The sequence below is a fragment of the Triturus cristatus genome, chromosome 5_2 (genome assembly GCF_964204655.1).
Source record: "Triturus cristatus chromosome 5_2, aTriCri1.1, whole genome shotgun sequence".
In the NCBI taxonomy this organism is placed as follows: Eukaryota; Metazoa; Chordata; class Amphibia; order Caudata; family Salamandridae; genus Triturus; species Triturus cristatus.
The window spans coordinates 989,567,266-989,593,948 of NC_140588.1; the positions used below are offsets into that span (position 1 = coordinate 989,567,266).

The 26,683-nt window shown below is 47.0% G+C and overlaps 1 protein-coding gene across 2 annotated transcripts in view; it reads left to right on the forward strand.

Moving 5' to 3' along the window:
• Positions 1 to 26,683, forward strand: part of ZDHHC15 (zDHHC palmitoyltransferase 15) — a 189,775-nt gene that overhangs the window by 82,639 nt on the left and 80,453 nt on the right. For both annotated transcript variants that reach the window (XM_085608240.1, XM_085608241.1), the window contains one exon: positions 6,228 to 6,360. In XM_085608240.1, coding sequence (XP_085464366.1) covers positions 6,228 to 6,360 — 133 coding nt within the window. The remainder of the gene's footprint in view (positions 1 to 6,227; positions 6,361 to 26,683) is intronic.

Below are 26,683 nucleotides of genomic sequence, written 5' to 3' on the forward strand. Positions count from 1 at the left end.
CTTGGACACAGGTTATGTTCAAATTACATTAGTCCGCCACAGAAAGTAGCATAAAATACAAACTTTCAAAGAAGATAATTTGCGAGTAATGTTTAATGATTATTTTTCTTGTTAGTTGCAATTAAGGGCATTTCTTGCTGGACACAGATAACTTCTTAAAAAAGCCTGCAATTCAGTAAGTCACACCTTCACAAATCCCTGTTTGATTTAGCAGAAAGAATGAGGGCAACTCAAGCCTAGCATGGCTTAAGTTGAGGAACGCAGGTTTTAGGGAAACCTATTGTTCCACAGTAACATGAAAAAGATGCTGCTTCTAGTCGTATAGGTGTATGGCTAAAGCTGGTTTTCTCTCTCTGATCTGATCCTCACCACCTGGGATATCCCAATCTCCTTTTAGGACTGCCTGTGACTCTTTTGACCAAGCACCTCTGCTGTCAACAATCTACTGATTATCTTGGACATACTTGTTTTGTTTCACTTTGTACAGCTCATAGAATATGGAGTGTGGATCTTATTTTAGAAAGCAATTTTATGAAATTACAACAAATTGGATATCTGAAAGAAACACTTAGTTATAGATTCCTTACCTTAGAATTACCCCCAGGCATCAGACTGGATTCGGAAAGTTTTTTATCAGCAGTACCCCTGCGCGTTGGAAGGTGGCTTCGGTCGACTCCGTGTTCGGCGTCATGGTCGCTGGAATGACGTTGCGGTAGCTACATAGACGCCACCCTCCCGCGCTGACGTCAGTTCTTTCTTTTACCGCACCAGCAAGCACAGATTTTGACTGAACTGTTTTCTCAACTTCGTTGTAGTTAGAGTCCTTCGACTCCTGGTGCACGATGGGTGCCCGGCTTTAAGGCTTGCGGTTTCTGTATCCGACTCCTGTCAGTGACGGGTCCTCACCGCGTGTGCTTGTACTGCCTGGAGTGTGACCATGACCCCAAGTCGTGCACCGACTGCCAGATGATGGCCTGAAGTCTTTGCGGGAGCGGTCCCGAAAGCTACTCGACGCCCGGCAGTCGGCTCCGAGCCGCTCGACGTCCCGGTCGCGGAGGTGGTCGAGGGACTGGTCGCGGAGCCACCACCACCACTCTTCGTTGAAGTCTTCGCACTCGGGGTCAGGTAAGTCGAAGCACAAAAAGAAGTCGAAGAAGCATCGTCGCTCTTCGACTTCTCCCCGTCCGACGCGACGAGAGATGGGGGTGGTGCCCCTCCCACGGCTCCGTGTGCGGAGACTGCTGGGTCGACTCTGGGTTTTCCTCCCTTCCTGGGACCTGGTGTGACCCCTGCCCAGCTTCAGAGTTTCTACAAAGCGATGCATGCCATCTTTGGGCAGGTTAACTCTGCTGGCGCACCTTCAGGCTCCACGGAGACGGCTGTGGGCCCTGGGCTTTCGGTGTCGGCGGCTTTGGCCTCGGCGCTGCAGGGTCCCCTTGGATCCAGGCCTCGTAACACCTCCCCCGGCACAGATTCCACCGGCACCAAGTCCGCAACTGGCATCAGCTGTGTCCCCAGCCGACGTCGACCCCGGCCTTCACCTAGAGGTAGACACGGAGCTGGGCCAGCGTCTACCTACGCCGGGTCCCGCGCCAACAGGTACTTTGGTACCCCTGTTCTACCCTGGCTCTTTGAGACCAGATTGGCAACCAGAAGAGGGTGAGGAGAACTGGGAGGGGTCTGGAGACCCTTTGACAGACAAGATAGTGTGAGCAGGACTGGAGAGAGGAACTGGGGGATGCCAGTGGTTTGAATACCTCACCAGACCTTGGCATGTTGTCTCCTCCTACCGTGGCTACGGAGGAGGGAGCATCATATGCAGTGGTGTTGCGTAGGGCGGCCGGGCTCTCCACCTCCAGCTACCTACGGTGGCAGTCAGGACTAACCTCCTGACAGAGGTGCTTCAACCGGCAGCAAGCTCTTCGGAGCCCCTGTGCCGTTTAATGAAGCCCTGACGGACATCCTTTTGGGCACTTGGTCCAGGCCCAACACAGGGGCTCCTGTGGACGGGATAATTCCCCGACGCCACTGCCCGGCAGACCCCCACCTTCCTTTCCCAACACCGCACCCCTGAGAGCTTGGTAGTCCAAGCATCTACGTCCAAGGGCGCATTCCCTACCGCACCCCCGGAAAGGGAATCCAAAAAGCTGGATCATCTTGGGAAGAAGATGTTTTCTTCCTCCAGCTTGGGACTGTGGTCGGTAAACACCGCATGTCTATTGGGCTGTTATTCCCACTCCGTGTGGGACACGGTTGCACAAGTGCTGCCTCAATGTCTGGAGGAGGCGCGGGCCGTGCTCTCTCGAGCGGTTGCTGAAGGGAGAGACGCAACGAAGTTTACCATCCGCTGTGGACTGGGTACTGCCGACGCACTTGGCAGAACGATTGCCACGTCAGTAGCCCTTCAGCGCTATGCCTGGTTACGTTCTACTGGGTTCTCAGGGGATGTCCAATCCACACTCATGGACATGCCCTTTGATGGCCGTTGCCTTTTTGGCGCAAAGGCAGACAACGCGGGAGGAGGATGGCTCGCTCCCCCCTCAGTGGAATCGCTCTGACTTGGCAGGGTGGTTCAACATCCGGAGGGTTCTCTGAATTCCATGACGGACAAACTCAGCCGTCAAAGACTTTCGGATTGAATGGCGTCTCTATCCAAAGGTGGCACATGGTCTCTTCCAAGAATGGGGAGAGCCTTGGTTGGATCTTTTAGCCACATGTCAGCGCAATGCCAGCCGTTCTGCATGCTGGAGTTTCCAAGGATGCTCAGAGACGCTTTTCATCTCCAATGGAGCTCAGGCTTCTTGTACGCCTTTCCACCAATACAAAGTTATTAAGAAGATCAGGAATGACCAGACCAATGTCATTCTTGTGGCTCCAGATTGGGCATGGAGAGTCTGGTATGCCAAGCTGTTGAGCATGAGCACGGATCCTCTGATCAGCCTGCCTCATTGGGAGGATCTTCTGTCACAGCAACAAGGCAGGGTTCTGCATCGGAACCAGAAAATGCTTTGCATTCATTCGTGGAGATTAAGTGGCAACAGTTGACAGCTTTCGACCTTCTGCCTGAAGTCTGCAGTGTTATCTAGGCCCTCCACCAAGATGGTATATGCCTGCCGTTAGAGAACGTTTGTGACATGGTGTACAGATAAACAAGATGGTATATGCCTGCCGTTCAACAACGTTTGTGACGTGTGTACAGATAAACAAGATGACCCTCTATCGGCATCCCTTTCCCAAGATCTTTTGTTTATTCTTATCCTAATCCATCAGGGCTCTCCTAAAGGCCCATTGAAAGGTTATCAGTTTGCCATAACGGCATTTCTGCAGTTGCCAGATAAGCCATCCCTTTTCAAGCCCCCTATTGTGAATAGGTTGCTCAAAAGTCTTCAACATATGTTTCCACCAGCTCCTTTTATAATGTCACAGTGGAACCTCAACTTAGTTCTCCCATTCTTGATGTGTGTTCCCTTCGAGCTGCTACACAATTGCTCTGTCAGGCCACTTACCATAAAAGCAGTCTTCCTTGTGGCAATAACATCTATACGGCCGGTCGGTGAGCTACAGGCACTGTCATCACAGCCTCTGTATCTTACCATCTACCCAGACAAACTGGTCCTTCACACTAGAGCATTTTTCCCACAGAAGGTGGTTACTTCTTTCATGTAGGCCAGTCCATCACTTTGCCTACCTTTTACGCTCTGCCTCACGCCTCTAAAGAAGAGTAAAGACTCCATCGGCTGGATCCAAAAAGAGTTTTGTCAGTCAACCTTGGCCAACACAAAAGAGGTCTGTGTGGATGATCAACTCCTTGTGAGGTACATTAGAGCCAAAAAAGGAAAGGCAGTGCAGAAATTAACCATCTCTAGATGGATAGTGCTCTGCATCAAGATCTGCTATTCACTGGCCAAAAAGCAACCTTGTGAGGGTTTGCGAGCTTATTCTACCGGAACCAAGACTGTGGCCACTGCGTTAGCTCATGGAGTACCTTTCTTGGATATCTATCAGGCAGTCATGAGGACCTGCCTGCACACGTTTACGAAGCATTACTGCCTGGACAGTTTGGTCCGGCAAGATAGGCATTTTGCCCTCTCATTCGTACAGGATTTTCTAGTCTAATCTATGTCACAGCCCCACCTCTGGAAGGTTTTGCTTGGATATCTAACCTGAGGTAAGGAATCTGTGGGTAGAAGTCTCTATCAGATGAAGAAGTTACTTACCTTTGGTGACGCCTTCTCTAGTAGAGGATCTATCAAGCCGTAGATTCATTACCGACTCACCCAACCTCCCCGTTCTGCGAAAGGATTTCGGAGTAAAGGGCTGTTTCACTTTTAAGAGCCCTAGTTTTACGCATCAGTGGGAAGTGCTATTCAAGACTCTGTGCTTCTGGTGTGGAGAGTCATGAAAAGGAACTAATGTTGGCACGCCAAAGTGGCTAGTATATAGGCACTGCCCACGTCACTTCCGGCAGAGATGATGGCCACGACGCAACATGGAGGCGAACAACGCCACCAACCGGCATGCAGGGGTACTGCTCACAAAAAATATCCAGAACCAATGTGAGGCCCTATTTGAATATTGTAAGTTAAGGAATCTGTGGCTAGATAGAATCCCTACCAATTAAGATGTTACCGAAGGTAAGTAACTTGTTCATTAGTAATAAGCTCACTGTTACCAACAATTGTTCATGAAAAACTAATCATAGTAAACTGATATCAGCGTGCATGGGTAACCACACTATGCAACCAAGTAGTGTGGTGCAGCACTGCTGCAAAATGTTGTCCAGACCCACTCTGGTGTCTGGAGAATATTTTAAGTTGAGGAATCTGCAATTAGCTTTTCACAGGAGTATTACCAAACTTAAGAAATGTCTTCAATTCACTGACAATGCTCTACACTTGTGTTTTCTCTATGCCTTTTTAGTTTCTTTCTTCACTATCACCACTCAAGTTTTACATAATGGAAGCCTGTGCTGTTTTTGTCCCCTGCCGTAGCATTCCAACTAATTTTCCAGCTTTTTCTTTCTTGGTCCCCAAACTTTTCAACAACCTTTCTGATTCATTCCCACAGTCTTGTTTGCCAGCCAACTTTAACATTTACCTAAAATCCTGTCACATGCCTTTTGTATTTCCAATCATCAACATAAACTTCGTTACATTTGTACTTTTGAAAATAACTCTCAGTATAAGCTAAGAAGTAAGGTTGTTAGTGTTGTTTATATTCATGTGTCATAAATTAGTTTGGTCAAAGTAATTTGTTTAGTATTAGTCCAAAAATATATGTTCATTGTTTGTTTATTATTTGTACAGTTCAACCAATGCCAGTACACTCAAGCTTCAGTGCCCTTCAAAAAACTCTGCAGACAAATATAAAAATTCCCCCTATGGTATACAGATCAGAAATGAGAAACTAATATGGCACAGCAATCACAAAAAGACCTCGGAAATCTTATAACGTAGAAGGTAAAAATAAAATTCAAATAATAAAATTCAGCGATTGAAAATGTTGAAAAAACACTTGCAAAGCTTGAATTTGTTACTAACATCAAGAGCGCCAATTACATAGTATTTAACCATCCTAGCAACCCAGAGAATATCTCTCATTTGGTGGTTAGTGTGTGCTATTCAAACATAGCTGCTACTTCACTTCTTCCCTGATTCGCACTATCATCTGGGCATGCAGGCTGTCCACTCCTAGAAAGAGCATTAGGATATTCAATATAAAGGGTAATAAATATAAAGGGTAAAAAGACACATATAGGGTAATGTTAATTTTCTTAATAAGGGAACGATGATGGGTCATGTTGCCAGGAAGTGCTCAAAAATGTAAATCAAAATATTTACCAAAACAATTCTAAACTGACAAAGGTTTCACCCAGTAAGAGAAAGTTGGTGCATGGGGAGCATTATTGCATCCAGAAATGTAGCTGTAGAAAATTGAAAGACAACTATCCGTAGCTATTCATTGGAACAACAAATTTTACTTTTTGCTTCTGATGATGGGTGTACATTTTCTATTACCTGCTGAAGGAGAACCTTATGTACCTGGGGAATCTCCGCATGGAGAAGAGGGTACATTCTGAGGGTGTGTTAATGGAGGCAGATTCTTGAGACCCAATTTGTTGGTCCCTTCTGAGAGAAGTCTGAGCCTGGTGATATCACCGATGCACATATTTGGCTTATATCCTCTTGTACTGTATTTCTCATAAGGTGCTTATTCTTCTTTTTCAGGGGACCCTGGAAAACAGTCGATCGAAGTTCCACATTCTATTCCTTCTCTTTGTGTCCGTCATGTTTTTCGTCAGTTTGTTGTTTCTGTTTGGCTATCATTGCTGGCTGGTCACCAGAAACCGATCAACCCTAGGTAAGGATCTGCGTATTTAAGAATGTATTTATATAAGTTGATTTTATTGCATGACATATAATGTTTGCCCATCAACACCTTGAAACAATTGTCTAGCATCTTAGTTTACTGGAAAATTCGAAACATTTCAAGGAGCTAACAAAGTGTTTGGAAATTGTAGACCAGCTTTACAAAGGTCCCTGCATGAGGCATAAATAATAGTAATTATTTTCTCTGTTATGACTTTAATATCCGTCTGTGTTTGCATAAAAATGTGTGTGTATACACACATATATATTACCTACTGGCGGTCGTCAGTAGGTAGTTATAGTTAGGTCCTAGATTCCATAGCAAAAGCGTTTTTTGATTTGCCAATATCTTTGGTGGCGTTTGACGAATCTTCGCGAAACTAATTGGGCGCTCCGGTCAGCTCCTGTCTTGAAAGTTTCGGGGTGATTCGTCAAGCGGGCACCGAGAAAAAAGGGGGGTCCCAAAACGCATTTTCTCCATGATAATTTCCACAGGAACTGCTGAACGGAATTACACCATATTTGGCAGAGAGGTAGCTCTTGGTCCAGAGTGCACTCTTTGCTTTAAATGATGTAAATCCGTTCAGTAGTTCCTTAGAAATCTAAAAATAAAAAATATAGATATCTGGTGACTGCGGTGGATCCGCGAACCCTCCCGGTCATGAGCTTCATTCTGATTGGCTGCCAACACTTCAAACCAAGAAGAGTTGGCAGCCATCTGGTGACTCGTTAGAACCGAGTCACAAGAAAAATTGTTAAAACAAGAAAGAAAACGGGACAGGGTAGAAACACCCTGACCCCCTAGACATGCTCAGGGGGTCCCACACGTACCCCCATTGCCCAAAAACGCATTAAAAAAAAAAAACAAAGTGTGGCTCCCGCGCTTAGTTTTAATGAGCCCCTGGGTGAGCCAGGTCCTGGGGGCAATGTGCAAAATATATGCGGGGCCACGCGGGCTCCAGCAACCCTGGGGACCACCACTTTCCCGGGGCTTTATTAATTATGCGCGGGGCTTGAGAAAAAAAATGTGTGTTGGGCTCCTCCCCCCCTCACGATGCCCAAGGGACCTCCACCTCCCCGGGGATTCAATTTATATGAGGCTGGGGGGCTCGTGGGCCTGTAAGTCCAATGCAGCAGAATTCCTGAGTGCTGGTCGGAGGCCCAGGCCCCTTTCTGCACCACTCTGCAAACACGACTACTACCTTATAGTTCGAAATTAGCATTTTAAAACTTTTGAAATTCATTTAAAAAACTGAGGTTTCACGGACTTTATAGTTAGTAATCAGCATTTAAATAAACCTTAGAAATTTACTGAAAAACCATGGGTTTCAGGGACGTTATATTTAGTAATTAGCATTTAAAAACCTTAGCAATTCACAAAAAAAAAATAGGTTTCAGGGACGTTATGGTTAGAAATTAGCATTTAATAAACCTTGGAAATTCATAGAAAAAAACAGGTTTCAGTGATGTCATTTGAGATGTCATCAGTGATGTCACTGACCAACCATGTCATGAGTGATGTAATATGTGACGTCATCAGCAGTGCATTGCGGGGGCGCGAGTTATAGTTAGCTGAACTAACTATAACGGGGGAATTTCTCTGGTTTTGTACGAGTGAAATGTCCAACTAACTATAACTTTCCCTAAAACCTATGGTTTTTTCAGTGAATATATAAAGCCATCAGTCACTTTCTCAACACAAGACCAGTTTAATATCTTAGTCATAATGAAATGATATGCAAACTGATTGCCTGGTGTCTTAACAACAATTTCTTTATGTTTGACAAAACCATTTGGAAACAAGAAAGGGGCGTGGCTATGGGGTCCTGTTTCTCCCCCAGCTATGCATGCTTGCATGTTGGCTGGTGGGAGGAACAGGTCCTAAGGAAAATACCTAACATAGACCATGTCCATCACTGGCTTAGATTTATCGATGACGTTTTTTGTGTATGGGATGGAGATGAAGTAAGTGCACAATAATTTGTTAGGACAATCAATAACAACTCTAGCAATCTTAAATTTACTTCTAACATTAGTAGAAACAGAGTAGATTTCTTAGATGTACAAGTATCAATTAGTAACTGTACATTGGAAACCACATTGTTTAGAAAACCGACTGCTGGCAATAGTATACTCCATGCGAGCAGCAAACATCCCAAACACCTCATTGAAAGTATCCCATTTGGTGAACTACTAAGACTGAAACGTTTCTGTAGTTCCCAACAGGAATATACAAAATGCTCAGAAGACATGATATGGCGATTAAGAGAAAGAGGATACAGTGATTCCACCCTTAAGAGAGCACTCAAAAAGACAGATGAAAGATCTAGAGAATCACTACTAGCCCCCAAAGAACCTATTGCTAACAATGATGATGAATGTCCACGTTTCATCACCACATTCAGTAAACAAGAAAGAAGAGTAAAAGCAATCATCAAAAAGAACTGGCCCATTATTCTTACAGATGGGGTTCTGGGCAGTAGATTACCTGAATTACCTACTATTACATATAGAAAATCCCGATCTATGAGAACTGAGTTGGTAAAAACAAGTCCAGAACTCAATATGGTAACTACATGGCTGAAACCCAAAACAGGTTTTTTTAAATGCCCATCATGCCGCGCCTGTAAATTTGGCACTAATACTACACACTACACAACTCCCTTCTCTGATGCTCCGGTTGCGATTAAGGGTAGTTATGGATGTAAGACGGAGTATGCTGTATATGTTCTGACGTGTACTTGTGGCTTACGCTATGTGGGTAGCACCAAGCTGCAGGTACACGTCAGAATCTTGCAGCATCTCAGAGCCATTGTAAATAACGATGGTGCATACCCAGTCGCCAGACATTTCAAGTCAGTCCACAACAATGATTTGAACTGTCTATCATACTATGTCATTAATGCAGCAGGTCCCTTACGAAGGGGAGGCAACAGAGAAAAACTTCTAAGGAAGTTAGAAACACGCATGATATTAGAACTGGACAGCAAAAATCCAAATGGGCTAAACACTACTGAAGATATGTATAATTTTTTATAAACTATACAAAAAACAGAATACTGATGTAGCTACCTAAGATGAATGGATGAATTTTCAGAGGATTAGATTATGCAAGTTTAAAGAAAAAGTGCTTTTTATTTCACTATTTTCATTTCTGTTTCCGAGTATTTTTTTGGAAGCTTTGGAATTCCTGATATTATATTAGTCTTTTCCCTTTATAAAAACAATCTTTTTTCACTTTGTATGATTAGTTATTTCATAAATAGTCACAATACATATATATTTCTCTTCTTTTTTATTTTGCTTGTTTCTGCATGGAGAGGGTAGTTGGTATCAAAATGGTGAGGGATGTGTATCAATAAAGTTTTTCGATTACACATACAATACCCCACAGTTTTTGAGATTGGTCAGAAGAAGCAAACACAAATATAAAACTAGGAAGTTGATCTCGCTACAACAGATTGATCTATGAGGTTAAAGGTGTCACACATTAATGCCGATATAAAATTTCATTTGAGAAGGAAACAAACTGATGCACAAAGAATGTGAAAGGGGCAGTTACATAATTTGCGAATTTTTGCACATTTGATCTATTTTGCACAAATGATTTGTTTACATATATATTAAGAATGTTTACAAGTGACTATGCCCTACATTGTAGGTTTTTTTTTTTCGTTTTTTTTTTTTTTTTTAAACCGTTTATTACAGGACTCAAAAAAAATTGTACAAGTATGGGCCTACAACCTTCCGGCCGGCCGCTAGCAATATAAGGAGCATACGGTATACATTTGTAAAACACATGGTGCCGCTGCCGAGCATTTACAGGAGATAACATCGTTGCGTGTCACATTATGCAGACCCCATCCTACGGTTCCATTTTAAATTTAAAGCACAGCAAACACAAACAAACCCACAAGGCAATCCTCAATCGAAATAGCAACACGTGCTCCCCTAGAGGGGGAATCTAGCCATCTATAGGAGTCTCAAGAGGGGGGGAGAGATCAGAACTAGGATTGGGGGCACCCGATGCCCAGGTACCGGGGGGATGAGTTGGCTAAGGGGACGGGGCCGGCGATGGATCAGGCAGTAGGGGTGGAGCACAGATTCCCCCGCGGTAGGCGTTCCAGGGGCCCCACACTTTCACCCATGTCGCAGGCTTACCTCTCGCCACATACACCACCTTTTCCCGAAACATGCACCAGTCCATATGCTCCTTCCAGGCCGAGACTGTCGGGGTGCTCTGGGATCCCCACAGCTGGGCAATATCACGCTTGGCAACCATATATCCCAGAGTCACCCACCACGTCTGCGGCACCGAGTAGTCGGTAGGCTCCCACACATTCAACAGGCATCTCCTCGCTTCGGGCAACAGCGCCACATGCGTGACCACTCGCAGCACCTCATGCACACCTCGCCAGAATCCCTCCACCTGCGGGCACTCCCAAAGGATATGCAAAAAGGTCCCCAGCGCACCACACCCACGCTTACACAAACCGTCCTCAGCATAGCCCATACGCAGGAGCTTTGGCCCCGTCATATAGACCCTGTGGAGTATCTTGAGCTGGACGAAACGAAGGCGAGCCGGTATGGCCACCTCTTTCGGGGAGGCCACCGCGGAGATCCAGTCCTCGTCGTCCAGCTCCAGCCCATCGGCTACCCAAGCCTCACGAAGGGCAGTCAGCAAGTCTGAGCGATCGTTGATTAGTTTTTTATAGATCAGTGAGATCGTGCTGTCAGGGACGTGTCCGTCCAGCACTCTATCCTCCAGGGGGGAGCACTCCGGGATGGAGGCGACGTCCGGAAAGACGGAGCCCAGCGCATGCCGGACCTGCAAGTACCGAAAGTACTCGCTGCCCTGCAACTGAAATTCCGTCTGCAGCATCTCGAACGTTTTAAATCCTCCCCTCGTCCAGAGATCCCCCACTCTGCTGATGCCTATTAAATCCCATTTCTCAAAGCCCTTCGAGGTCCACAAGGAGCCCAACCGCTCAGATGCGTATAGTGGTGACGCCCGGGTCAAACGGTCCTTCCACTCCATTGCAGCATTAGCCGTGTGCCACACTTGCACCATGACACGCGTGGGGCCCGTCAGGCGAGCGTCGGGCGCGCTAGAGTAGAGCGCTCGATTATAGTCACCACCTGGAAGTAGCGTCCTATCCATTTCAAACGCAGGGTTTAAGGCCGGCCCATATAGGCCCTGATTAATTGCGGCTAGCTGGGAGGCCCAATAATACCGTTTAATATCCGGGAGGGCAATCCCCCCATCATACCAGGGGAGCGTCAGCTTAGACAGGGCAATACGTGGCCTCCCGTCCCAGAACAGGCGGCGCTGCAAACTCTCCACTTCTCGGAAGTAGCGCGCCGGGACAAGGTCCATCGTGTTCTGTAACGCGTATAGGAAACGCGGCAACGACATCATTTTAAACAATGCCGCCCGGCCGAGCGGCGAAAGCGGCAAACGCCGCCAGCGCGCGACATCCTCTTTCAGACGCTGGAGGGGGGGAAGCAAGTTCCGATCATACCGAGCCTCCGGGTCCAGAGTAATGAAGACACCCAGGTACCTAAATCCCTGCGGGGCGACCTGGATCGGACAGCCCCGCGGGAGGATAGGAGCCTCCCCAGAGAGAACGTACACACACGATTTAGCCCAGTTGATGACCAGACCGGAGTTACGACCGAATGAATGCAGAACATCAACTAGTACTATGAGTGAATTACGTGGGGAAGCTAGGTAGAAGAGGATGTCATCAGCGTATAAGGATACACGGTCCTCATACTCGGGGGTCCAGCGGAGACCACGGATGGAAGGCTCCCACCGCAGCCACTCCGCCAGGGGCTCCAAGGCAAGTGCAAAAAGGAGCGGCGATAAGGGGCAGCCCTGTCGAGTGCCTCGGCCCAGCTCAAACGGAGCCGATACTCTTCCGTTCACCACCACCTGCGCCAATGGGCCCGAATACAGCAATTTGACCCAACTGATGAACCCTGGGCCAAATCCAAACTTCGCAAGCATCGCCCAGATATATGGCCATTCAAGCGTGTCAAACGCCATGGTGGCGTCTAAGGACGCCAAAATGGCCGGCTCCCGTATAAACGGGGCACGTGCGAGCACACCGTGCAAACGCCGCAGATTAAGGGCCGTGTTGCGATGAGGAATAAAGCCAGACTGGTCCTGATGAACCAGATCGCCCACCACGCCGACCAGCCGATTGGCCAGTACCTTAGCGAGAATCTTGGGCTCCGCATTCAGCAGCGAGATGGGCCGATAGGATGTAACCCGGTTCCGAGGTCTCCCCTCCTTGTGGATGACCACGATTGTAGCCAGACGCTGGTCCGGCGGGAGGGAGCCCACCGAGTGTGCCGCCAGGAACATAGCCCGGAGGTGGGGTGCCAGCGTATCCGGTCGTAACTTGTACAACTCGATAGGGAGACCATTCGGACCCATGGCCTTGCCGGAAGCGACCGAGCGTATGGCGAGGGCGATCTCGTCGGAGGTGGGAGCGGCGTCCAACGACACCCTGTCCTCCCCAGAAAGGGAGGGCAGCGCGATATCACTGAGCAGGGCGAGGGAATCCTCTTCCGAGCAGGAAGACACCGGGGAATACACCCCATGGAAATAATCCGCAAAGCAGGAGACAATTTCTTCTGGCTCGGTCACACACACACCATCCGTTTTCTCAATCTGCGGGACCACACGATTCGCTCTCTCTTTTTTGTCTAACCACGCTATAAGCTTACCAGCCTTATCACCCACATCATACAAACGCCCCTGTTGCTCTCTACTGAGGCCCCTGGCCGCCTCCGTGACGAGGGCCCTGTAGGCCGCCTGCTTGAGTTGGAGGACATGTAATGCAGCATCCGTCACCCCACCTTCTAGATTCCCCTCCAACTCGGCTATTTCAGCCTCCATCCGGGTCACCTCCTCCCGCTCGCGCCTCCGGGCATGGGAAATGAGGGATAGGGCCTCTCCTCGGAGTACTGTATTGAAGGCCTCCCATAGCGGTATGGCCGAAGGCACAGACCCCACATTCTCATCAAAATATCGCTGAAGGGATTTAATCAATGCAGCGCGAATGGAGGGGTCGCGCAGGTACCAAGGATTGATTGGGACCACCCTACCCTCACCCCTCGGAAAGACATCAAAGTGCAGTAGGAGCGGGGAGTGGTCCGAAATACCCCGTGGCAAATGGCGTACCTCTCCCACCCTCCCAACATAGGCCGCCGGGACAAGGACATAGTCTAGTCGTGAGAGGCTACCATGGGCTCCCGAGTGGAAAGTATACTGTAACTGCGCGGGGTGTTTTAAACGCCAGCAGTCCACTAATCCAAATGTATCTAAGAGGCCGGGGAGCCACGCCTGTGCCCGGGGGAGGTCTCTAGGGGGGTGACGATCCAAAGATCCAGATACCACCGCATTGAAATCCCCCCCCACAACCAAAAGCCCCCCCGGAAGGCCAAGGAGAAGGCGCCCAAGGTCCGCAAAGGTGGTCGACTGCAGCCCCGGTGGGATGTATATTGACACAAAGACAACCACTTTGCCCTCCAGTCTTCCCACCAAGACCGTATAGCGTCCCCTATCATCGTGGAGCACCTCATCAATCTCCAACGGGAGCGAGTTCTTCACCATGATGCCCACACCCCGTGAGCCGGACGTAAAGCCCGAGTGAGCCACTAGGCGATATCCACGCCGATTCATGGCGCAGAAGGAGTTACCAATGAGGTGCGTTTCCTGCAGGAAGACTACATCAGGCGAGATTCGCTTCAAAAATTGCAGGACCACACCCCGTTTGATCCTGTCCCCCAGTCCATTCACATTCCAGGATAACAAAGTTAGTTCCCTACCCCCCATCATATACAAGAGCCATCATTCGTACCCCGGAGAGCACCTTAAAACCAACACAATAATACGTTTGCCTTGTGGTAAGAACGAACAACACCCCATCCCAACCCACCCACCCCAACAGAACTCCCCCCTCCCTGCACCCCTGCATGAGCCCAAACAGCCCCCCCAACGTGCAGTGTGCCTGTCGCCCCATATATAGTTAGACTAACTAAGCCCCCTAGAGGAGGAGGGAGAACCCCCAAGAGACCCAACACAACCTCCATAGGAGGGGAACTTACAAAAAACTGACGCAGAATTAAAAGTGGCATCATTTTCGTCCAGAGTGAGGCCCATTATGAGACCCTCAGTCCTGATCCAGCGTGCCGTCACCCCCCGCCCCCCCCCCCCCCGCCCCCCCGATCACGATCCCCGGGCAGAGTATCCAGCCAGTCCCCGGCCGCCTCGGGACGATCAAAGAAATGCGTGCGACCATCCACCTCCACACGCAACTTGGCCGGGAAAAGCATGGCATACTTGAGGTTTAGGTCCCGAAGACGGCGTTTGACACCTAGGAAGCTCAGTCTCTGCTTCTGGACCGCTGGAGTGAAATCAGGATAGAAATTAACCTCCATATTGTCTAGCTTGACCGGTCCATGCAGTCTGGAGGTTTGCAGGATAGCGTCTCTATCCCGAAAATTGAAAATCCGGGCGATGAGAGGTCTCGGAGGGGCTCCGACATTAGGCCGACCCCCGGGAACCCTGCGAGCCCTCTCCACAGCGAAGAACTTGCTCAGCCCCCGTGGCTGGAGATGGGTAGCAATCAGGTCCTCCACAAAAAGATCCGCCGCCGCCTCCTCGCGTCCCTCGGGCACCCCGATAATGCGGATGTTGTTCCTCCGTGCCCGACTCTCGGAGTCCTCCAGGCGCCGATCCATTAGCGCCGTCGCCCGACTAAGCCGGCGCACCTCCGTTTGCAAGGCCGCCACATCTGTCGTTAGGCCCGATGCGGTGTGGGCCAAAGAATCTACTCGGTCATTGGTTTTGGAAAGATCGGCCCTCACCAGGCCAACATCCACAAGGACCGAGTCAATCTTCTGCGCCAGTGTATCAAACCGCTGGCCCACCGAGGCCTTCATCTCGGCAATGGCGCCCATAACATCTCGCAGAGTCAAATCTGCGGGCAGGTCTGGGGTATCAGGAGGACTCTCAGGGGGCTTGCGCGGTCCATCGGACGACCCCTTCTGGAGGGTATAGCGGTCCATACTGTTGGCCTGATGGACGGCACCGCGCCGGGTCGATTTGGTCTTTACCCGGTCTCCATCTTGTTTCGTGGCCATGGCCGCCAGTCTCCCATTCGCACCAGCCACGCCGTGTAGGGCAGGAAAGCAGACACAGGCTCCGGGGGGGCCCCCTCGGGGCAGCGGGGTGGACACAGCCGGCAGGCAGGCAGGGTCTCCCAGCAAGGCCACACCACACCAACACCAAGGGCTCCGCGACCCAACCCTGCAGAGACAACAAGGTGGTGCGAAAGTGAAAGTGCGGGGCACGCGAGTCGCCAGGCCCTGCCTGCCGCTGTTGTTCACTTTGTCCCTGGATCACCCCACTGCGCAAATCCGGGGTCCGGCGAGGGGAAGGCCGCACACTTCAATCGGTGCTCACTCCGGTGTCCGAGGTCCGATTCGGAAGCGGGAAACGGGTGCCACCTCAGCTCAGGTTCACCAACCTAGTCCCCTCATCCAGGGCAGGATAATGTCAGGATATTCGTAGGAGGTCGCGGAGGTCCTCGGGAGCCTCGCACCTACGCGGCCATCTTGGTTGCGCGCTAGGCTCCTCCCTCTACATTGTAGTTTTAAGTGGTTTTATATTTTTATATAAAAAAAATATATATATTTTTATACAGAAAATGTTCTTAGCGATATTTCTATGTATTTATTATATTTATATTATCCACTGTAAAAATGTATTTTACAATACTGCATTTTACGCAGTTTAAAATAACAGCTTACAAGTGCAATTAAGTTTGTTTTACCCTAAGAATGTTATAACACCTACCTCATAACAACACATGATGTGAGAAGCGAAGTATCTCTACTATGTTTATTTGGTGATGGTCACGTGATTTCTGATGCAATTGGTAAAAACAATGGCGGATGCAATACCCTGTGTGTGATCAAGGGCACTCAGTGCTCGAAACGCGTCGCAGAGGGAGAGTCTAATGAAATAAAATCTTCCTGCCTGAGCCGTGAGGGTCCGTTTCTCCTTTTCTTTCGCGTTGGGATAGCTGTGAAAGCAGAAACTTCGTGACAGTGTGGAGACTGTACTATTTATATATATATATGTGTGTGTGTGTGTATGTACATATATATATTGACTTATAAAATGCAAAAAAGAAGCTTGGCAGCAGCGTAGTGCTTTATATAGAAGAGTGCTTATGTACAAAAGTTGGCAGGGGGATGGTGAAGAGTTCCTCCCACATTTGTTCCACGGGAGGGGTAGGGGAAACAATAAAGGGCTGAGAAGTGCTGAGTTTTCATCACCTTTCTATAGTCTGAGTGAAAGATTGAGCAGTGTGATGCTGTTGCACATTCAAATTATATAGTATGAGGATCCTTCTCTTCCAGTCAAGTACAGATACCTGTGGTACAGGTGTCATACTGGATTTGCAAAATGAACTATCACCATGGCAATAGGTGGGAGTGTAGACATTTGTATTCGGTTGATGGATAGTTTGAGTTTTTCTTGCAAACTTACATAGTAATCATACACTGTTACTAGGCTCGTATTTTATCTGAGAGGGAAACGTATTTACAACTGGAGCATTGAATAAGAGTGAAGGCATTTGTGTTCATTGTTTGGAGATCTACAGCTTCGAGCATAGGTGCACTGAGGGCAATTGTGAACTCAAATAGTGAGAATGCAGAAGGTGTTCAGTGATGTGACTATGAAGGTGGGTGAATCAAAAACTTCTGGCCGTGCAGGTAATGAAAAGGAAGAGAGCATATTTTCTAGTGATTGACAGTAGTGGCATGGATGAGGAAGGTAAATAGTACTAGGTACCAAGGAATAAACAATCTAGGGAGGCACAATGCCTAACACGATAAGAGTTTCGAACATGATTATGTCGTCAACGGTATCAAAGGGTGCATGGACATCAAGATGGTTAGGGGTAGAGGAGGTGTGTTGTGATTGGCAGAGATAATGTTAGAAGCTTGGGTAACAGCATACGATGTGGAGTTTATCACTGCATTGAATGAAGAGGCATAAACATTTGAAAAAGCAGTGCTGATGGAAGTTGAGAAACTAGAGGATGAATAAATAAATGAAGGAGATTCATAAAGCTCACCACTACCCTGGTGCTAAAGGAGTGAAGACATGTCTGGGAGGACATGATGTATCTCTGCTGGAAGAGCCAGGGCTTAAGCTGTTTCCTGAAATGGATTAAATTGGGAATTCTCAGATGGTGGGAGGAATGAAGATTTGGCACCTAGATGGGACAATGAAGGGCTGCTTAAAGTGCTCCTTTTGATATTAAGAATTTGTAGTAGATGAGAAGAGGCTGGCCTAAGAGAATGTAACGGAGTTAGGGCTAGAGTCATCATTTTAGGGGCAGATGACCAGAATGATAATCGGTCCTAGAACCAGACAAAACAAGCCCAAATATAGCAAGTTTCCACAAACCAGTCTAGAAATTTTGAGAGCCTGTGTTACCATTTTGTGGAATGAAAAACGTATAAATGGAAGGATTTTTCTAAGCATTCTCACGACTAAAACAGCAGGAAGCAGCAACATTATTCACCTGTGGCCTAAATGTTAGATCTGAGTCAAAATAGAAAGCCCAGATTTTTTGTTGATCTCCAATCGAAGCATCCTAATTAGTTTAGCAAGGAGAGAGATGTAAAGATATAAAAGTGTGGGGCTCACTGATGAATCCTTTGGGACGCCACACTTAAATAGGCTTGTGGTGGATTGAAAGGGTGCAAGCAGAATGCACTGAGATCTGGTAGGAAAGGTGGCAGCCAACGTAATGTGTTCCGCAAAATTCTACTATCAAAAGGACAACTACGTAGGCTAGAATGATAGACCTTGTCAAAGGCAGCGAGAGCTCTGCAGCAGTGTCCCCTTTGTAAAGAATGGTCCTAATGTTATCTGTTACAGCCAGCAATGTGATTTCTGTGCTGAAATGAGGACTGAACCTCAATTGTGTGGTATCCAGGTGATTTTTGGTTTCACAATATAAAGACAGCTGTTGTTCACTTTATGCTCTAAAGTCTTAGAGCTAAGGGAAGGGGATAAGTTGTCTGATAATTGCTTAGTAGGTTGGGAATACGTTGATGGCTTCTTTGGGAATGGTAACACTGTGGGATGTTTCCAACTGGATGGTACTTAAGAGGAAGATAAAGAGAGATTACATAATTCAAAGATAACCAGGTATACCACCCAAATATGAGGTGGACAAGTTACAATTTTGCTTTTATGACTCTACGGGATGGTTTAATAATTTCTACAAAGGACAGTGGGATGATATTACACAAAGATGAGCCCAATGTTGAGATGAAAGGGTGATCAAGAAACTTATGGAAAGTTGCTCTTCAAGTACGGCTTATATTTTTAGCATTTTTTCCTGACAAAAGACTGAAAGGTTTTCCTGCAGTTCTTGTGAAGTTGTGATAATGTTATAAGAGGCTGCTGGATTTAAAAGAACTTTCACAATAGACAACATTTCCCTGGCAGGGTTTTTGGCTGTTTTTCGATTCTGGAAGAATTATACATGCAAAGAATTTGAAACACTAGTTTTTTAAAGGCCGCATTCTATGGGAGATTGGAATATTCCCATTATGAATCGCTTATTGAGCGAGGGGAATGTGTAGGGGTACAGCAAAGTGATCAGCCTATGAGTGAGGGAGAGGTATACTTACTGTCAAGGAGTCATCATTGGTAATGTCAAAATTGGTTCAGAAATGTGTCCTGCTAGGTGAGTAGGGGTCAAGACCCTTTGGTGGAGTCTTAATGTCTGTAAAGAGTCGATAAGAGGTGCTGTATCAATGTCTACTGATTTTTCTGGATGAAAATTGAGGTCCCACAGGGTGGTAACATTTGGTGTTTTTTTGTATATATATATGGAGATAGCTAGCCTGCCAGTATGGTGCCAAAATTAATGTATAGTCCAAGTGGCTAATAAAGTCAACCTTATCAAAGAGTAACAATCATTTGTTCAGCAAGGTCTTGATTGAGTCAATGTGAGAACCAGTAAAGTTAAATCTAAAAATTATAGCTGCACATCCACCCAGTTTATGTTGGTGGTCCCTTCTGATAGTGGAATAGCTTTGCAGTATCAACCAAGCTCTGATCAGAGATAAATATCTTTTCTGAAACTGCCTACAGTATAACATATAGCACTTAGAAATATATGTAATAACATCTCAAATACGATCACAAAACTACTAGACACTGAAATATATACTCACCAAGCCTTTTGATGACTGTCAAGCAGCAAATGATTCCAAGCAGGAGCCAGAAATTCAATAGAGGTCATTAGAAATGTCATTGTGGAAATATGCAAGGTCAATGATGTGGATAACCAAGAAGGGGCAGAGTTCTTGATTGAGGCCATACCACGAAATCTTAGATTTAGTATAACTGCCTAAATTGCATAATAAATTGCAACTAACACAGAGTTACCAAGTAGTTTCACAGTCCTTCTTAGAGCCCTTACTGACTTCTTCCTACACAAGTACATAATCTGATTTATGATTTGATCCCACAAAGAAAATATTTGTGACATTGGACGACATGGAGGCTCTTTATTTCAGCATTCTGCATGTGCCAACTGTGAAAGCAGTATAGATCGACTTGAGGAAGCTTAAGTGATTCATGAGACTACAGCCTTTTTGTAAGCAGTGCGTAGAGCTTGCATTGACTAAAAACTATTTTAAATTGCAAAATGAGTTTACTGGCAAACTGGTGGCATCTCTATAGGTATAGTCTTCACACCTCATTTTGGGAATGTCTATGTAACACAAATGCAGGCTTTGTTAATTCATAATGATACAAGTCCAAATAAAGACACTACATAGACAATGGGCTGTGTATGTAGACATGAAAACAAAAATCCCCATGCAAATATCTCACTTGGATTAATGGGCAATATAAGAGTCAGCAGTTTATCTGGAGTATTAAAAGAGCGTGACTTGCGTTTTTTGACGTGGAGATTTATGCTGAGAACAGAAAATTGGAAAGTACCATTTTTGAAAAACCTACTGGTTCCAGTTTTTTACTGGCTTTTCAAACTTTCACCCATGTTCCAAATGGGCACATTTACCCTTGGGACAATTTTTGAGATAATAATTATATTACCACTGTAGACTTGAAGCATTTCAGGTAGATTCAGAGTGAGATGTGCATTAATGCCAATCATCATGCTTCTTCTGAAGGGTGAATATAATAATACCTCAAAAACAAGGCCGTGTACACACATTTTTTCAATATGTAACTTGTTAACATAGCGTTAGATTTGAAAACACCTTTGTGTGTCAGGAGTCATTATTTAATCAGAAATTAGGTAATAGAAATTAAGTGATTTACACCGATCCTATGTATTTTCATGCAAAGAACCTGATGCTCTGTTGTATTGTTACACCTTGCTGAAAAATATGAAGGACCATGCAGAGGTAGTACGATTATTGAATTAGAAATATCCCTGCTAAGATGTTTTTTGTTGTGTGTATTTGTAAAGCACACCAACAAAGTTATCCTGGCGGAAAGTAAGGTTGTGTGCCTAGTCCTGCTTATGGTCGGTTGGTTAATTGAAAAAACAGGTCTTCAGCTTCTTGTGGAATTCAAGAAGAGGGGAGGAGGCTCTGGTGTGCAGTGGGAGCCATTCCATGATTTAGGAGCGATGTAGAGAGAACGCCCATCCTCCTCATCTGGTTCTGTTTATGCGTAGGATGTGTGCGAGGAGGAGTACTCTGAAGCAGAGGTGTCTGGGTGGTTGGTGGAAGGAGATGCAGCTGGCTGTCCTACGTTGAACTGTATTTCAAGCTCATAGTTTACAACTTGTTCACACGATATTCTGCCCACCAGATGTATAACAGAATTTTGTGTCAGATTACATTCCAGGATGCATATAATACCTTAGAGATCCTAATTCCCCTGGTCTATACAACGTTAACTTCAGATGCCATAGACACTAAGCCCTGCCAGCCAACCCAGAAACTTTAATTAGTGACAAAACTATTGTCTCAGACTAGGCTCCAGTAAACTGGGCTTTTAAATTGTTTTGAAGGCTGTGAGGACTCCACCTACATCGATTGTTATCCTCTGCCAAGAGCTGAAATTCTAATAGAGTTTCAAGTGGTGGTAGAGAAGGTGGTTAGTGAGGAGACCAGATTAGTGGGTGACCTCATAGTCAAGTTATCATCCAAATATATAGTTATATAGTTGATCAACGACAAGGGGCATTACATTTCTTATCCTGTTGAGCCAGTGCCCTACTGTGCCATTCATTTCTGCTGTACACTGCATCTGCCTCCTTGTAACATGCTAGTGCGGCAGTGCAATGTTATTAGACGCCGCTGTGTGACCTGGGGACTAAACAACTTACTTTTAAATTTACTTTGTCAACTATTTTATTTATGGCCAAGGATAAAGGTGCTGTATAAAATGTGAATTAAAGTATCCAGCTGTTGTTTTAATTGTGCTTTATTTATGTGAATGTGGACTTGTGTTGTGCTGTTTCCTTAGTAACAAAGGCTGTGCTTCTTGTAAAGGTTTCCTAGAGACGTTTCTCTTGCCACACTCTTGTTAGGGTCTGCCACATTTCTCATGACACTTAAAGCACTAGATGTGTGTATGGTATTGTAGGACATTCTGTACTTTGTTGTTCCATGTAACAGTAAACGAGAATAAAGTGGGATGGGACTTCACCTTTGTGTGGCATCATCTGCACAGAAGGCGTTCACGGAACGTGCTTCAGAAGAATACTTAAACACAGTAAGCCATTTCAGATCATCACATTACTGCCCAGTATACATAATGCTGTGGCCCCTGATTACACATGAGCAGCTGACTGATCAACTGCCTCCCTTGAACGGTACACTTCATTTTTTTTTTTTCTTTAAATTTGTTTTTATTGTTTTCAATAGAGTTCTCATCGTCATTAAAGACTAAATACATCATATAAAGCCAACCATACATTGAACCATATAACAATAGCACATCATCACTTTGGTTGCATAGGAGTAGTACAAACACATGTGTCGGTGCCACTGTTGGCCTAGTTACAAGTGGAGCCTCAACAGGGTAAATACCATCATGCATTTATGACATGGTTCTATTAGTGTAGTATACAGAGTCTTCTCAAATGTGACCGCATACGGAAATGCACAGATGTTAAAGATTAATCACCATAGCTAAACAAAAAACCTCGAAACCAGTAACAGAAGCATAATCCGACTTTTCCGATTTTTGTAAAACGACACTCCTCCACCATGCCCCCTTCCGTCACATCCCGCAACCCTGACTCCCTGCCTCATGTCTCCCCGTAAGCTGCCACCCACCCCCAGCAACCATGACCATGCCTTCCCCCAAGCGTCAGACGGCATACATCCATGTATATGGTGTCAAAATTGCCTACTAACAGGTCATCCAGCACTCTCCGTTAGGGCGCTACTCCCCCGTCCGGGTCGCCCCTCCGAGCCATCCTCCCCAGTGTGTGTCAAGGCCTGGAGCAGTCCCTCCCACTGTGTCGCAATAGGTGTCTTCCGGAGCCCCAGTGTTTCATCTCGGAGAATTGCCATTCCTTCCGCTTTAGCCCACGCTAGGAATGAATACCTCCATGCCTGTATGTGCGGCGGGTCGCGTGCCTTCCACCTCTTCGTTAGCAAACGCTTGTCTACCACCAACCCCAAATCAAGAAAGCGAGAGGAAACTTTAGTAGCCGGGGTTCTGCGAAAGTGATGCAACAGATAAACAGACCATTCAAAGGGTATGGTATGGCCTGTGCACGTGCACAGGGCCTCCCCTACAGCCCACCAATAGGAGTGTAGTTTACAACAGCATGTGCACCAAACCAACTCCCAGCTCCACGCAGCGAGGGCATACTGCATCTGCGCGGTGATAATACTGATTAATTTTCTCGGGTGTAAGGTATGCTCAGTGGACTATAACAGTTGTATTTGACGGAAGCGCATGTTTCTGGGTATACGTGTTGGGCTCTGTAGTATCCTGCCCCATTCCTTATCCTCTAGTGGTCGCCCAAGGTCTATTTCCCATTTGTGGCGTAGTGGTTCCAGACTCACCCGTGCGTGCGAAGAGATGCCGCAAACCATCGAACCAAGTGCCTGCGCGCCCCAAAGTACTGTATGGTGAGATGGTGGCTCGGCTCCTCTTTCATGTCCCCCCATCTGGAGGTCAGTATCGCAATTAATGCACGGTGCCTTAGGAATTGCCCCGGCGGCAGCCCCATCTCTTCAACCAGGGATTCATATGGTATGAGGGCGCCTTCCCGGTACAAGTCACCTATGGTCTGTCAGTCAGCTTCGCGCCACTCCATGAGTTCAGAAGGTGTGAGTACCCCAGACCCACTGGGGGAACCCTCCAATGGAAAGGCCGGCGCATAAGGGATCAGTGCTGTGGTGAGGTAGAGACTGCGGCGGTAGCATTTATACGCCACCACCAGGAGGAGCGGTGTCGGCTTTGGGGCTCTGGAGGCTGGATGAAAGAGTTTGGTAATATCGTCTAGAGAGAAGGGAGGTGCTGTGGACGCGGTGTTTTCACGGCCTCTGTCAGCTAACCAGCGAGCTATACACTGTAATTGCGCGGCCAGATAGTAGTGCTCGAAACAAGGGGCCACAAGGCCTCCTTGATCAGTGGGAAAGTACAGCTTAACCAACGCCATTCTGTGACGCGCGTTGCCCCAGAGGAAATCCCTAATTAGCTTGGTGAGTGTGGTAAAGAAGGCCGCCGGGATATATATCGGCAGGTTAGCGAAATGGTACAGCAGGCGGTGCAGGATCACCATCTTAGATAATGCGACCCTGTCAGCGATCGCAAGTGGGAGCGTTTTCCAGAAGTGTATTTGTGGCTTAATGGCTGCCACGGATCGACCCAGGTTGCCCTCGATAAGATCCACCGGTTGGCGATATATCTGGATTCCTAGATAGCGGAAAGTATCAGCTCTCCACTGCACCCTTATACCACCTAGGCTATAGCACGGGTCCGGAGTGTCTCCCCGAATGCATAAACACAGGACTTGCCAACATTCACTTTGAGTCCCGACATAGTGGCAAAGTCACGTAACGTGCGCTCTAGTTGAGGTGGTATATTTCCCACGTCTCTTACGAAGACCAATAGGTCATCGGCATACAGTGACACCTGGTGCGTCGCATCTCCTAAAGGTATTCCATCTCCTAGCGTCGCCCGCAGCGCTGCTGCCAGGGGTTCAATTGCCAACGCAAACAGGAGGGGCGAAAGCGGACACCCCTGACTGGTGCCCCTGCATATTGGTATGGCGTCAGAGATGTATGGTCCCGTTCTCTCCCGAACTGTGGGATTTTTGTATAATAGATCAACCATTTGGAGAAATCCCGAGCCCAGCCCGTAATGCGACAGCACTGCCGCAAGATAGCCCCACTCCAGACAATCAAAGGCCTTTTCAAGGTCCAGCACAAGACATCCCGCCCTCGGCCACTCCTGCACACTATCTACTGCCACTCTAAAAAACCTTCGCAAGTTCAGCGAGGTGCTACGCTTGGGCACAAAGCCATTCTGGTTGCTGGGGACTAGCGCAGGCACCACTGGCGCCAGGCGCTCCGCTAGCACCTTGGCGAATATTTTAGAATCCACATTGAGGAGTGTTAGGGGTCTGTATGATCCCAGGTCTGCGGTATCCCTGTTCGGTTTGAGTAGGGACACCAGATAGGCCTCACGCATCGAGGGGGGCAATATGGGCTCTTCCAAGGCTGTGGAGTAAAGGGCATGCAGTTGCTGTATCAGGGATTCCCGGTAGGCCTTATAGTATTCAGCCGCTAGACCATCCGGCCCCGGGGTTTTCCCAGTTGCCATGCACCCAATCGCCTCCCCAATTTCCTCCAAAGTGTTGAACGGTACACTTCATAAGAGGAAGGGTGCAGATCATGATTAGTCATTAACCAGCTAAAACTCACCATCTTCATAAGGATTTAGGAGAAAACCAGTTTCTGCTGCAGCCTCATCCACTACCACCCCAGCAGCTTCGCTGGTTGGGTACATCACCCCTATACTAGCTGGGACATCTACCATGATCCCTTCACTGGCTGTGTCCTCTGTCACAGTACTTGCACCAGCTCAGACATTTACCACCACCCCTAAACCGGCTGCAATCACATCCACGTCTGCACACGCCACCATTGCCTTGCCAATGCTTCTGATATCCCTTGGAACCTCTGTAGCTGCAGAACACAGATTATTGGCTATCAAACCTAGTCCTACAGACATTAGCCAGGAAATATCAGAGGGAACCTACAAAGTCCCCTCTTGAAGCTTCGGTAAAGTATAAGGCATGGGTTCCTCACACCATCAAGAGGACCAGTTAGGTCTCCTTCTTGGTTTCTGCCTGCAGCTGCCCTTGCTGAAGCAACATTTTCAGCTGCCATTGCTGCAGTGGACATTAGCATGATACTCATCCACACAGGGCCGAGGCTGGCTGCCATTGGGTCAACAGCAGTATCCTGATGTTGTTGATCCTATCTCACTCATGTCTTTTCATCTTCATTATCACTTGATTTTGTATGAACCTCATTCCCTCCACTGGCAGCATACAAACAAAGAGTGTCATCCCTTGCATTTTATGTGGCTCATGCTGAGGCACTACCAATGTGATGTGATGAAAGCATCGGAAACGCCCCTTCTATACCAGGAACACTCTCAGTTGCATTGCATGTCCTGACCTTTTGCGTGTGTGTGTGTGTGTCTGTCTGTCTGTCTGTCTCATACTCACCCAATAGCCGTGGCCCAAGCGGGTGGTAGGTCTCTATTGAATATGGGTTGCTGGTATTCTTGAAGTTGTGAGTGGATGCAGGAAATTAAGGCACACCAGTGTGTGATTGTCAGGTCTGCATCACATGCCATCTTCATATGGATTCTCAGCTGTTGCATTTTCCTGGTTCAAAAGATTTGCCCAGTGGTCATGGGCGCAACAAATGACATATGTAAGCAAACAGTTACATTAGGGAACCGATGAATAGCACAGAACTTTGCTTTGACAGCATTTCCTATCTGGGTGGGTCTGTTGCACTGCAGCGTCGCAAGCCTGGGAAATGTAAAAAGGCACAGACATAGGTACAGAAAGAGGCAACTGGCACACAAACGACCTGTGTGTATTTGTGCACAATTGTGTTTACACACATTAGGACATTAAACCTAGAACTATTTTCATTGCAAATACATTTTTCTTTAATTATTGTTGTGAATGCTGTTCTGCGTCACCAGTCATACGTTATTTATGTATTTGTTTACTTTC